This window comes from Nyctibius grandis, chromosome 2, assembly GCF_013368605.1.
Source record: "Nyctibius grandis isolate bNycGra1 chromosome 2, bNycGra1.pri, whole genome shotgun sequence".
Classification (NCBI taxonomy): Eukaryota; Metazoa; Chordata; class Aves; order Nyctibiiformes; family Nyctibiidae; genus Nyctibius; species Nyctibius grandis.
This window is the reverse complement of record NC_090659.1, coordinates 50,987,001-51,000,840: the sequence shown is the minus strand read 5'-3', so window position 1 is coordinate 51,000,840 and position 13,840 is coordinate 50,987,001. Positions and strand designations below refer to the sequence as shown.

Below are 13,840 nucleotides of genomic sequence, written 5' to 3'. Positions count from 1 at the left end.
CAGAATTTTTTCCAGAGGAAGACTGGTATTGCCTCAGAAACAAGCAGGAAGGAGGCCTTCACATTGAATAACCAAATGAGTATTCCACTTAGTCCAAGCAGTCCCCCGGAGCAGTGACATGAGAAAACCTGCCTCAGTTCCACCTCATTCCCAGAGGCTTAACGTATACAGAGAACATTTGGAATCTCTTCAAGTGAGCTAGAGAGTTGCATATCCTAACATACAGCATACATTTCCTTTGATAAATGAGAGATTACCTGGACTGCCTTCAAAGTGGTAGAATATGGTATTGTTTATTTCATATTATTTCATATTCATATTTCAGCATTAAAAAAACCCCCAACTGTTATAAAACAGAAGTATAAGGCCATTGTGATCTCATCTCCAGGCAGAACACAGGAAGCGTGTCTACAGCACCCATTTATCAACTTAATACTGATTTTGATAATCTGAGATCCCTAGATAAAATAACTTTTAATAAATATTATTCCTGCTCAAGTTGGCATGTTTTTGACACATCTGATTAAACTCAAACACTCTTAGCAGACCAAAAATGTCACAAGAAGAACATGTTAGCTTACAACTGAAATTAAATATTGCAACTTTCTTTAGCCTAGGAATGATACATAAACACCAACTTTGAACAAGCGTGCTCTACTAAATGCTACATGCTACCTATTAACAAAACGTGGTTTAGGTACAATACTTACTCAGAAACTAAATATGCATTTTATGCCTTTCCTAAAATCCATTATTAACTATGGGAGAATAATGGAAGATTGGCAAGGAGGATTGTAAACACGCTCAAGTGACTTGCAGCTGGGGTGTCAAAAAACACATGTATCATAATAATCGTTCTTTAGCCTTGTGTGTTGGACAAGTAGAACATCTGTGTTCAGATAACATAGGCCTGTGATAGCCTTAGAGGCACTCTATCAAACATGCTTGAGACTCCTGCCCTGCTGTGGGAAAGATCAAAGCACAGTGGTAAAATACGCCTGCACGAATCCCTGATAAACAGGCAAAAACAGCAGGTTCAGTGACCCTCTAGCACGGACCGAGCTCCGTGGTGCCTGCGTCCCCGCTTGCGTTCCTCTGCGTGGGTGCTGCTTCGGGGATCCCCCGGTCAGTGAGGTAATGAAAATAAATTTACTCTCTGCATTTCATCCATGGTTTTGTGGTTGTTCCTGTGTGCTGCCTGTGCCAGCTCACACATTAACAAAGAAAGAAAAGCCAGAATTTGAATGTGAAAACCCTGTCTGTTTTAAAAGGCAAAAAAGCCAAACACTTAAATCTGCATCATTTGACTTCCAAGATGCTTGGCACTTGCAGCTTGTTCCCACCGTAAGGTGAGTTACTCAGCATTTCTCAGTCAGGTCACTTTTATTTAAATGCCTAAGTACAGATTTTAAACTGAACTTTGGGGCTCCATATCTAAACCTTTTCCAAAACTGTTTTTGACATCTTACTGAAGTTTTAATAAATCAGAAGACAATTTCTACCTGAGATTGACCTAAACTACAACAGATAAATTAATTATCAAATACTGTTGGAAAAAAAATAAACAGAACACAATGAACCAAGATCTAACACACAGGTTCCCTATTTTAACTCACAGAAGGCAGCGACCTGCCAGTGCAGTTCTGCATTTATTGTACAGAGCCCTTCCTAAGAAAGAGATTTGCACTACTTTAACAGTGTACTAGATCTACACTATTTCTTCAATGCTTTCAGCTCTGACAAGAACAGCTTACATAAACAGCCAAAATATAATGAAGAACAGCTTAAATTATTTATGATACTGTCTGGGATCTATTTTTAGCAAGAAAAAAAAAAAAAAAAAAGGATCTTTGGAAATCCACAAAGCAAAGAAGTACATGTAGCTTTCTTCAGATAAGCATGCAAAATATAGATGACCTTTAAAAGCAAGCTATTTCAGAGTACATCAACAAAACACTTTATTTATATTAGAAAAAGGTGTATAAAATACATTTCAAATGTCAAATTCTGTAATTACTATGAACTGAAAATTTTAAGAGAAAATAACTTAAAACAAAATCAATAGGTAAAATTACAGTAACTCTAACAAAGAACTAACTGCTCTACAAGTTCGAGTTTGTACTGCACTCACCAGTATAACTATAACCTAATTTTGTTATAGCAGAGATTCAGCAGAGCAGGGCTTGCCGATAGGTATTTTACTATTCAATTTAGAAGTTCAATATCCTCTTACCTAGGACCAGTTACTGATGTTACAAAAAACAAAACAAAACCACCCAACATCAGAAGCTAGAGATTCTGAAATTATGAAGGAATAAGGAAGAGGGGACAGTGTGATTTATTATGTCTTTACTCAGAAGTAAAAGTTACAGTTTTGTTAGACTGAGCACAAATAAATTCTGAAAATGAGGCATTTTCATATAGCTTTGCTATTTAGGAGCATTAAGTTTTGTTTTTTGTATAAAGGTTATTTCTGGAGAACTACTCTATGCAAATAATAAACAGTTACAGCCTCTCTTCTTTCAGAAACACAGAAGTATATGCCATGTCAATACACAGGAACTTCCTTGCAGATCTTTGTAGTCACCACACTGTACAATGGTCTTTCCTACAAACGAGGGGTACTATATTTTTATTAATAATCCATGGCTTATCTGTAAATAAAGCAGTCCTTAACCCAGCAGCAGTGCTGGCTGAGGATGGGGGAAGCAATACTGCGCTACGGCGCACGTGGGCCGTTCCCTTTCTTCCAGGTTGAACTGTTAACAAAATGTTTGAAATGTCTTCACTGTGGTTTACATTCTGTTGAAGTATCAATCATGCACAGAGGCTGCTCCATCCATGTACCCCTACTCCAGAACTGATTTTGACTGTTAAGAACTATTGTAGCTACCTATACAGAGTAACCAGTTATGGTAAGAAAAGTTAAGGCTGAAGTAGTTTTCAGAGGAACCGATTACAAACAAGTACATTGTTGAAATTGTTAAACTTCCTTCCTCCTTCCTTTCTTTTATCTTTTAGAGAAGTCATAGTTAAGTTTGCTGTAAACCATTACATGCAGCCATTGAGAATCGAAACAGCAACCAACTGCAAGGTGGAACAAAGAGACAGGTTCCTGAAGGCTGTCTGTTCTCCTTAAGGCTGTATTTTCACAACTCGGCATTACTGTTCTAATAACTGCAGATCCATTGACAAGGTTTTTTTACCACCAAACCAACAGTAAAATGGACAAGAGTAGATGCTTTCTGACGTGGGTTATGTACAAGCAGAAAGGTAACCTCACCTCATTACATTAAGTTCTAGACTTAAAACTGTTTCCACTCTGCAGAACAGCTGTACAAGTACCTAAAAAGTAAGTAAAAGCACCTACACTACCAAAACCATGGCAACTGAAAGGTAGCTACATGATGTTTAAGACCGAGTACACCAACTCTCTGGAACACATAGGTCAACTACACTTACGGACAACCTATCAATGCAATTTATGTATACAATCTTCTGCATCAGTTTTAAATGCTCTTGAGATGTTTTTTTCTATTTATCTAACTGAACACATCAAAAGACTTGTCAACTTACTGTTCATGGAAATCCAGCATTGGTGGCTCAAACCGGAGGGGTCGGCAATTTCCCCGATACAGGGATACACTGCAAGAAAAATTAAAATGCTGTAAAAGATACTGTTAACTGATATATTTTTGCTCCCTTCCCATCTTAAATTGCCTTTTCTTAGCAAAGTTTCATTAGTATTAATAACAGAGCAACTAATTCCAAAGAAGAAACAGCCTGACAAACTTGTTCAGTCAGAATACCATAATTTAACCAGCCACTTACATGATTACGTAGTGTCCTCGAGAAAGATTATGCAAGAGTACAAACCTTGGAAATGGACATAATTGAGATGTTAGCCATTGCTATATAGAGGAAAACTAAGTGAAACAGTAAGCTAAATGGGTTTATATAATCTTTCACAGCAATATCCAAGCATCTTCCTCAATGTATGACAGTCATTTACATATACATCATGAGTTTCTCTAGCTACATCTATACTAGTACATAAACAATCTTGGACCCATTTGATGGTACTGAGGCCACATGGGAGAAAACAGCCCATGTCTATACTGTTAAAAACTCATCATCTCCAGAAGACAGCGACTCTGCTCTAGGAACATTCCTTAGCTTTGCCTATACTAACCTCCCACTGGGAACTCTTTAAGAGAATGCTAGTAGATGAAGACTAAAACTTAAATACTACTCAAACAATCCAGCAGTGAAGACCATGAAGTAACAGGAACCATTCTCTACTACTGCTTATTTTACCAGGACAGTTATATAGAACACAACCAATAACTCACAATGTAAGTTACAAGAAAAAATACAAAACAGTTTCATTGACTGAAATATTTTCTTATTCAGAATGATGCAACTCTGACCACTCTTAAGTATATCTGTAATTCAGTAGGGCTTTATTTTGGGCTGAGTAAAGATCATATTCATACAATAAATCATACAACAAGGAGACAACAATGTAAAAGAAATAAACAGGAAAAGCTGAAGAATGGCTCAAGATCAATGGCCCCTGAATGGCTTAATACCAATGGCTTTCTTCTTTCTTTAAATACTTTTGTTACTGATATTAAAATAGCGCTCTTGTTTTAGATCCTTGTTTTCTGACTTTGTATCAAACAAGCCGACTCCCAAAGACAGAGCTGCAGCCATGTGTCCTGGATAAGCAAAGCTCCTCCACAAACCTGTTCAGAGCAGAACCACCCAGTTCTGCCTCGACAGAGGGAGAAGCCAGGAGACGGAAGACGCCCTCAGATAGGCCCATGTAGCTCGCCTTATGAAAGCTGAGGACTTGAACTCAATCAATCTAATTCCATCCATCATACTTCCAGGAAAACTAATTATTGATCAAATTCAGATGTCTTTCCATACTGCAGAACCACTTCAACAAGGAAGCTATTTACAGGAGTAAAAATTTAAGAATAGGGTATGAAATCTTAACTGTATTCTCTAATAGCACAGATCTGGGCTAACAAATCAAGAACGTTTTTAATAAAAATACAATTTCTCAATGACTCACTTGAGTATTCCACAACAACTCTTCACACTTCAAGTACAATATATGTGTAATAGAGAGATCTATTCATGTTGATTGATTCACAGCTCTCGAAGTTTGGATGTCAAAGCATCTTCAATACTACTTAGAGCTTAATCGTTAAAAATAGATTTATTCTCATAATAAAATACTATTAGGGCAAGAGTAGGCATAGTACAGTCAGCTTTAGTGTGCGTGTGTGCGCACACATGCATGTGTATACATGTGTGTATATTTATCACAAAACAAGAGAAGTGGAGGTGCAAGACACGCTAATAGGAAGAACTGTATTAAGATCTACCCAAAATTACAGCCCTTGCTATTAAGTACTGCTGTGACTCATTGCAGTTGTCAAGTAAGAGACAGCTTGGGTATACCTTTTCAGGCTAAAATCAAACATTGTGGAACACGTGCTCAACAAAATGAAGTTACAGAGACACTGAACGTAAGAGAATAAAGTTGGAAAATCATATTAGCAGTGGTATTTTGAAAGAATAAAGCAAGTTGATAATAAGTCTTCAAAGTGATTATCTCGCTTTTCAAAGTTTACGGTGCAACTTTAAAAAACATTTAGAGTGCATTTTTTAAACTGAAAAGGACAAACAGCTCACGTACCTGCACTGTCAAAATAACACTAAACAGAAATTACTCTTCTTCAACAATGATTTCTCAAATAGTTCTGTCAATTTCTTCCCATTTCAAAACTCTGAACAGTCAGCCAACACCTCTTTTTTTTTATTGGTAATTATTGGTAAAAGGAATTATCAATTCCTTTTATGGAAAAGTTATCAGAAATATTTATAGTATTTACAAAAGTGAATAATGAAGCTCTTTATTTCAAATGCATTGAAAATACAGTCAAGAGTCACTTGACCTAACTTGAACAATCAGGACATACACAATTCTCCACATACATGAAAAGTAAAGTTTAAGCACTGCTTTCTCAGACTGCCTAACTATATTATCCTGGATAGCCATTTAGATAATACAGAATTTTTAAATGGCTAAAATTTGGTAAAGGCAGCTACATCATACTGAAAGCCAACTATTATAATAAAAGTAACAACTGTAATAAGATTCAAATGGGAACATGCAATATTGGAATTCCCAAACTTTGCCTACTGAAAGGCCCAACATGAGTCAACTTGCAGCAGACTTGCAAAATGGTGATAATGTCTGCTCTGCTGGGCACTTGCTCACTGAAGGCTGGATACACCCATGGGTAGGGCAACTTTACACCATAATGACAAATTAAGTTAATTACTACCGTATGCATGTAGAGCTATGGCTCCCAGTTTTATATCAGAATTGAAATATTTTTCTTTCCCTACCCCTCCAAGTTTTCTAATCTTCAAAGTCAAGAGGAACAATATGAAAAGATGCATCTGAATGAGAGAGGGCTACTGACCATCTGCCATCAAGCTCCAGCAGACTAAGAATTGGCCAGAAGTCATCTGAACCTACGAAGTTCATGAATGACTAGTTCCTGGCAATGATTTAAGATGATCCTGACACTTTTTCCCTTCTGCAAGAATTTTGATTTTCAAAATGAGACTTTAGAGTGAACTACATGCAGTCCCTGACACGATCATTACCCTCCCCATACCATCCACTCTGTCATTCAAGCGAGAGGACATTTACCTCAACTACTAAAATAACTACTGTACTGCTACTACCCAGAAGCAACCTACTACCAGATGCAATTCACTGAAGTGCAATTTCATGTCTCAATAAGGTTAGTCACAGATGCAGTTATAAAGATGGTCAAAATATCAATGCCTGGAAAGGGTTATCAAGCAGTGCAACAGGCTGCCCAGGGAAGTGGTAGAGTCACCATCCCTGGAGGTATTTAAAAGACGAGTAGATGTGGTGCTTAGGGATATTGTTTAGTGGTGGACTTGGCAGTGTTAGGTTAATGGTTGGACTTTATGATCTTAAAGATCCTTTCCAACCAAAACAATTCTATGATTCTATGAAAGACTGCAGGCAATATGGATGTCCAACTGCACCGAGACGTAATTTTCTTCTAAGGACATTCTGTAGCACTTCTGCAATGTTTTGCTGTTTATTATAGAGTACTAGGCACTCATAATTTTAAATAATCCACGCACATCTCTGCATTTGGAGATGAAAAAAATGCTTGTCAAATACAGTATTTAAAGATTTCTGCAAAGCTGGGCAGTAACTGTTTTCCTGTATCCTCACTTTACCTTTCTAGCTGTTCTGGGATTTTTGGAGGAGGTCTGTGTTCTGAGGAAACTTATCTGTACCATCTTGAATTGCTACTGTGGAAAAATTCAAATCTAAGCATTACTCTACATGTATTTTTCCCACACTACTTTACCAGTTGTTTAAAGGGTTTTATTTCCTCTCCTGTGCCACAAATCATCAAGAAATAAAGACAACAGCATTAAACCGTCAAATAGCAAGAGATCTCATGATTTTATTTAGCAACACAAAGTCTTAGAAAGCCACTACTTTGTTATTTCTATTGCCACAAAATAAAATGGAAATATGTCCAAAAATAACCAAGTGAACTTTTAAAATGATAAATAGGCAAATACCTCACAGCAGGTACTTTCTGTGCCAGAACATCCTTGAAAGAGCCACCTCAAAGAACATTTTTGGCTAAAAAAGTAAGTAACCAATCATATTCCCCTGAGTGCATCCACGACTTGTTGATATTTAAAAATAAGGCTGAGCTGCATATATCAGAATACACATTTAGATTTTTATAGTTAAAATTATTTTAGAAATATGGGTATTAAACAGCCTCAGTGAGAAAGTGAACACCCACAAAACATTTGACCACTTCGGTATCTGGCAGTAGCCACTGCTACAAAGCGCAGATGAATAAGAAGACTAGCAACAGAAGTTTTTCATAAACTACACCCAGCTAATGGTTGGCTCAGTTGTGCCATTAACCCTGTATCAGGAAAACACACTCATAATATCAGATATTAAACTTCACAGTTAACACTTCCTGAGGGGTCTTTGTCTGGGGAAAGGGTAGGGAGAGAACAGGGAGAAGCCTGAATAGATGCACTGTAAACTGACCATGGGCAAGAACAGAACAAATTAAATGGCTAATTCATTTCCCTCCTTCCAATTAGTGTTACAAAGCAGATCAAAGAACTGAATAAACTGTCTAGATAGTAGAGAAATATCTGCAAGCTATATCAAGAAGGAGATATTATAACCTCTAATAAGGACAATAAAAGACAAGTCATCTAGAGAAGTTAAGCATGTGGACCTAAAACCTAGAGTTTTTAGCAACACCATTGAAAAAAAATCACCTAGAAAAATACTTAAAAGAAAGATCCATGTAAAACCAGTAACGACAGAGAGAGAGAGAGAGAGAGAAACAGACACACAGCAAATTGGTTGTTTACATTGTTATATGGCATCAAATAGTTTTGATCTTTACCACACTGTGATTGAACCCCAAATAGACCAGTGCTCTGAAATGGAATGGACTATTTCTCCTGGCAAACCCAGAGATTTTTCAAATCGGTAAACCAGTCCTTTATTAGAATGCACTCTAGAACACCAAAATTTCAAACACAGAAAGCAATCTTCTTAGATGAGAAGTTAAAGTAAAAAATCCTGGAAACATATCTAATCCATGGCCTCAGTCTCATTCTCAAGGACCACCAAATTCAGTTGTTTCCTGGGAGACAAAGAAGTTGCACACGATCCCTAGGTCCCAATAAAGGCACTTTCTTTTTGCCATTGATACTCAATGATTTAAACAAGATTCTGTTCCATTTAAACTATCTCCATAAAGTCTGACTCTACCAAAGACATAAAATACACTAATCATGGTTCTCAGTTCAATTGTCATTCCTAAATTCGTGTTTTCACACTTCCAATCTGACGGGCATACTGCAGTGCATAGCTACAGCTGTTCCAGTTCCTGTCCACAGCTGTGTCCCCTACCATTCTGCAAACCCTAACAGCTCATGGAAGAATACAACAAATACCCACAGCACAACAGCCTCAGTTCACAATCCATGTACAAACCCGTCATCGCTGGCAGGGTAAAATAAGTCATTGGACCATGAACTGCAGTGGCTGAGCCACAGGCACACATACTCACTTTCTCTGTCACAGGAGACAGAATCCTCAGCAGGAAGGACAGGTAAACAACAACTGAGGTACTAGCACCTTAAACCACTCGTAGTGTTCGTGAGTTATGACTGACCACAAGTCAAGCTGATTTATTACAAACCACGACAGGGAAGACCACAATGATCACTTAGCTTGGAAGTTAATATTAGTTACACTGCTCTGCAACCTATTTGCTTCGATTGCGTTCTTCCAGAAGCACTAAGGATCATCTTATTTATCTTTCAATATACAAGAGGACTTCAATAATGAAATTTAAGAAATTCTTTTATTGCTGTGCAAAGTCTGAGTCCACTACAGGGTAATGAGCACAGGGCTTCACACAAGCAGTTTAGGATAGCAAAATGGGGAAAATCCTTAGTAAACAAATTCTTTAAAGTGCATCATTTTAATTTCATCTTTAAAAAACTATTTTTATTTTATCTTGACCAAAATATTATGATTTGGATGATTACAGCAACCAAAAAAATTAAATTCAAGTAACTCTAAATGCATGGTAACTTTACATGAGGTAATTCTTTCTCCTATCACAGTACAGTTCACACACGGAGTTGTATATAGAGTCTGCATAAGTGGTTAACAGAGAGACCAGTACTGAATACATCTTTGGAAGTGATTATCTATGACAGCAGTTTAGCGAAATGCCTGTTCTGCTTGCTTAATCCAATGTTAACAGGCAAGTAGAAAACAAATAGTTTAGTAAAAACACCAGGTGAAAGTTTAATTTGAGGGACTTCATAGATGAGAAATACATGGGCAGAAGTCCTGAAGGGCAGAGAAGAGCCTCCATTGCTGGGGAAGGGGAAAGAAGACAGATTCAGGGAAGGCACAGCACCACAAAATTTCAAGTTTTATGCAGAATGACTAAGCTTAACTTTTTAAATCAAAAAGCAAATGAGAAGTTCGTATAGTACAAGCTTGACAAAATTCACATTACCATAATACACAAATTGCCTCAAGCTTCAGATCAAAATATGGAGTAACTGCCTTATTTGAATACATAATATTACATTATCACATTAAAGATAATGTGAATTTATGTTTGAATTTCACCTGGAGTGAAAGACCTGCCACATCCTCCTAAGATTCTTCAGCACCTTCATGTTCACTCTTTCCCCCGACACCCTGAATTCCAAGTATACTTAGAAATCTACTACTAGGTAAGCCAAAGTCTACAGTATTTTCATACAATTTAGGAGATTTACATTGCAAGATTTAGCTCCGTATCTAATCAGAAGGCAGCAGAGACTGGTGGCAAGTGATACAAATAGGATCAAGGCTTTTAAGTGTCAAATGAAAAAAGTTGCTTTTTTCCAGAGATTTTTCAAAACTTGTTGCAAAGAAGATGCTCTTAAGCCCATGTTTAAGCCACTATATACATAGTAAAATAAAAACTTTTCATATACTCATCTGAAATAAAAAATGAATAGTCCTTTTACTAGATTTCCTGGGAAGGAAATGGAAACAGCCCATGAAAAAAATCTAGCTGTATTTACTGAAAATAAGCTACGCTTTACGTGACACTTTGTTGAATGCTATTATATAAGAAATAAGCTTCATTATTACTGTTCAATGGACTCATTAAATACACAGGAATATTTGAGGAGTCACCAGAGAAAAAATAAGGAACCAGGGGAAAAAAGAGGCCATTCTTTTTCTTCTCAGATACTACACAGGCAAAGTTCTTCGATAACAGATTACATCTCCTGGGGAGGGGGAGAAGGTGAGGAAGAACCTATCGAAAGTAACATCACAAAGTTTTTCTTCAAAAGGACCCCAAGAACTTTTGAAGCATGTAAACAAACCCCCTACTTTCTCAATAAAACTTCAGTAAAATGATTAAAAAAATCTACAAGTAGAGGCTCAGTTTGCCCCCCTCTTTATTTACACATGATTACTCTGTGGTACACATTACAAAGTGCATCAAAGAATTCTTCCATTTCTTATTCCATATATGAAGTGATTTAGCTGTCCAACATTAAAAATTGTTTTACATTTTAGTTTAAATTTCCTCTGTATGAGACAAAGAATTGAAAAATTACAAGATCTGTATTTGATCTTGTTTAGATTAAAACATTATTATTCTTACGAAAAATATCACAAGTCTCACAATAGGATGGCTGTATTAAACTTTTAGAAAATCATGCTTACCTTTTCTGTTGATATGAACTGAGGCCTATAGTTGTCTCAGTCTGTAAAAGAAAAAAGTAATTTTAAACTTAAGACACTGACAGCATTCTATTTCCTGTGGGAAAAAAAACACAGCAACCATAACAAGTCAGTAGATCACATTTTGAAAGACAAAAGGAGAAGTTCTGATCTGGAGCAGAAAATGCAAATTGGCTTTTTCCATTTAATTACTTAAAGAAATTAAGCCTCTACCAAAAGACTGTTTGGCCCTGAACAAGAACTGCAGTAAGTTCCAGTGGTAGGAACTCCTACAAAACTGTAAGACAAGCAGTAACAACTTAAAAATTGAGAGGAGGAAAAAGTCCAGGAAATTATGACATTGTAGGGAGCAAAAGAAAAACCTAGCATATATGTAAGAAACAAATTACAAAGAAAAGCATATAAAACAAATAAGCAATTATCTCACCGGTGTAATTTAATGAACTAGAAAACAATGAACGCTATAATCTCCATTTGATTAGGAAACTTCATCCCCTTCCCTGCTAATGATCTTCTAGCCTCTATTATTCATACCTTACTACCACTCTGCTGGACATTACAGTCAATTACATTAAAACAAGGCGGTTAGGTTTTCTAGGAAATTCCAACTAGTTTACCCTCATCTAAGAAATCCCAACAGGTTTAGAAGGCTGTGTATGGAATATCCTCCTGATACAGCTAATATTAAAATATACCTGACTTTGAAACTTCTGTCTTCTCACAGGATTTGGGGATCAAATTGAGGATTCCAGTCCTTCTCTTAAAGGCATTTCATGGCCAAGATAAATATTCATCTTCTGGGAGCGGGAAGAAAGCTTACAGGTCTGATAAAGTCTATGGTACATCTTGGCTCATCTGACCAAGTTCACCTCTAGTATAAGGATGTCATTTGTTTGCAAGGGGAATGTGAATTTTCCATATCTCATTTCAGAACTAAAATCAAGTCCCTTGGCTGGGCACTTCACTGATTTCTATTTCAACTACAGATTACACTTTCTTTCCTTGATTTTCCTAAGTATTTTTTCTTAAAATAATTTTTTAAAAATTATCTTTACTTAAAAATTCCTCTAATAAAAGAATCTTATCTTTTATTTTGCTTTTTGGAAATATTTCATTAAAATTTTATAATTACTACTATTAGATCACTTTAGTCCACAAACATTAATGTTTGATTCATGTCAAGGATCAATTCTGGACTGTAAATCTTAGTGTTTCAGATTTAAAATGAAATTATTTGGCTTATTGACCCTCCACAATTTGTATCAAACTAAAGAAAGCTGGAAGTGTATTATTTACTGTTGTAAAACAAAGCGAATCTGTTTGTAGCTTGAGGATTTATTTGCAGTTTTAAATGTCTAGGCAGAGCATCAATTACCTTTTTTGTTTTAAACCCTCTGAAATAGAGGGGACACTGCCTTGCTAAACTGATGTTTCAGGAGGAAAAGGTTCACATGAAATTACACTTTGCAGTACAGCACAATCAGTGCAGTTTTTCCGCACTGAACAGAATGCTAAGAGACAAGGTAAGTTGTTTTATATTTGCCAATTTGATTATAATTTAAAAATCGGTGAGTTTTCATTTAAACTCAGCCAGCTTTCATTTAAGTGTATGTATTACATTTGTACCGTAATTAGGAAAACAGAGCACTTCTTATTTTTCATTAAAATACACCAGCTTGCAAATGTTTCCATTAAGTTTTCCTAGCTAAGGTATACTACTCACATACTGATTAGCTTTTACTTCAGCTTCTTAATTTCTGATGTTACCCTCCATTTTCTGTTTCCAGTAAGATATAAGTAAATACTTACAACCTGTAGTGAATTGTTTCAGAATAGTAAGAGAAATTCAATTAAAATGAAGAAAGAAGAAATCTAAAATCAGTTTTAGTTAACTGATGAATCCTTAAGATACTAAATGTTCTGTAGCTAAAACTTCCTAGGAAGTACTGCCTAACAAGTTAATTGATTAGCTCCTAAATCTAAAGAATTTAATTAGGAAAAAAGAGATCTCTGTCTTCCATACCTTATTTTTCCCTCAGACTGGAAAGGTGAGAGCAAACCTTCCAGTTTTAAACTGCCACACATTAATTTTTCAACTTAAAAAATAGATAGGAAACTAAATCAAAGTGAATCAGCTGAAAATATTTTCTCTCCATCCAAAAAGGACTTGTGCTGTCAAAAGCTGTTTTAACACTTCATACAAGCACTTGTTCAAAACATTAAGCTAGTAACATCCTCTAGTTCACAATAGAATTTTATAAGCTCTGCAGAAAATACGTATTGCTTGAGCATTAAAAAATGGTTTTAATATGCTTCAGCCAGCTACTTATAATTACACAAGCTTATTCTTATTATCTACTTTTCTATAATATCCATGAATCACTGTCTGCCTTTCCAATTTTATTTTTCTCTTTTTATTTTTTTCTTTTAAACTATGTAACTATT

General features: G+C 36.0%; 1 protein-coding gene across 2 annotated transcripts in view; it reads right to left on the bottom strand.

Annotated features, from left to right (window-relative positions):
• The window catches only part of TMEM131 (transmembrane protein 131), a 103,976-nt gene that overhangs the window by 56,599 nt on the left and 33,537 nt on the right, over positions 1 to 13,840 (bottom strand). For both annotated transcript variants that reach the window (XM_068424104.1, XM_068424111.1), the window contains exons 3-4: positions 11,378 to 11,418; positions 3,577 to 3,645 (exon numbers count right to left, since the gene is read on the bottom strand). In XM_068424104.1, coding sequence (XP_068280205.1) covers positions 3,577 to 3,645; positions 11,378 to 11,418 — 110 coding nt within the window. The remainder of the gene's footprint in view (positions 1 to 3,576; positions 3,646 to 11,377; positions 11,419 to 13,840) is intronic.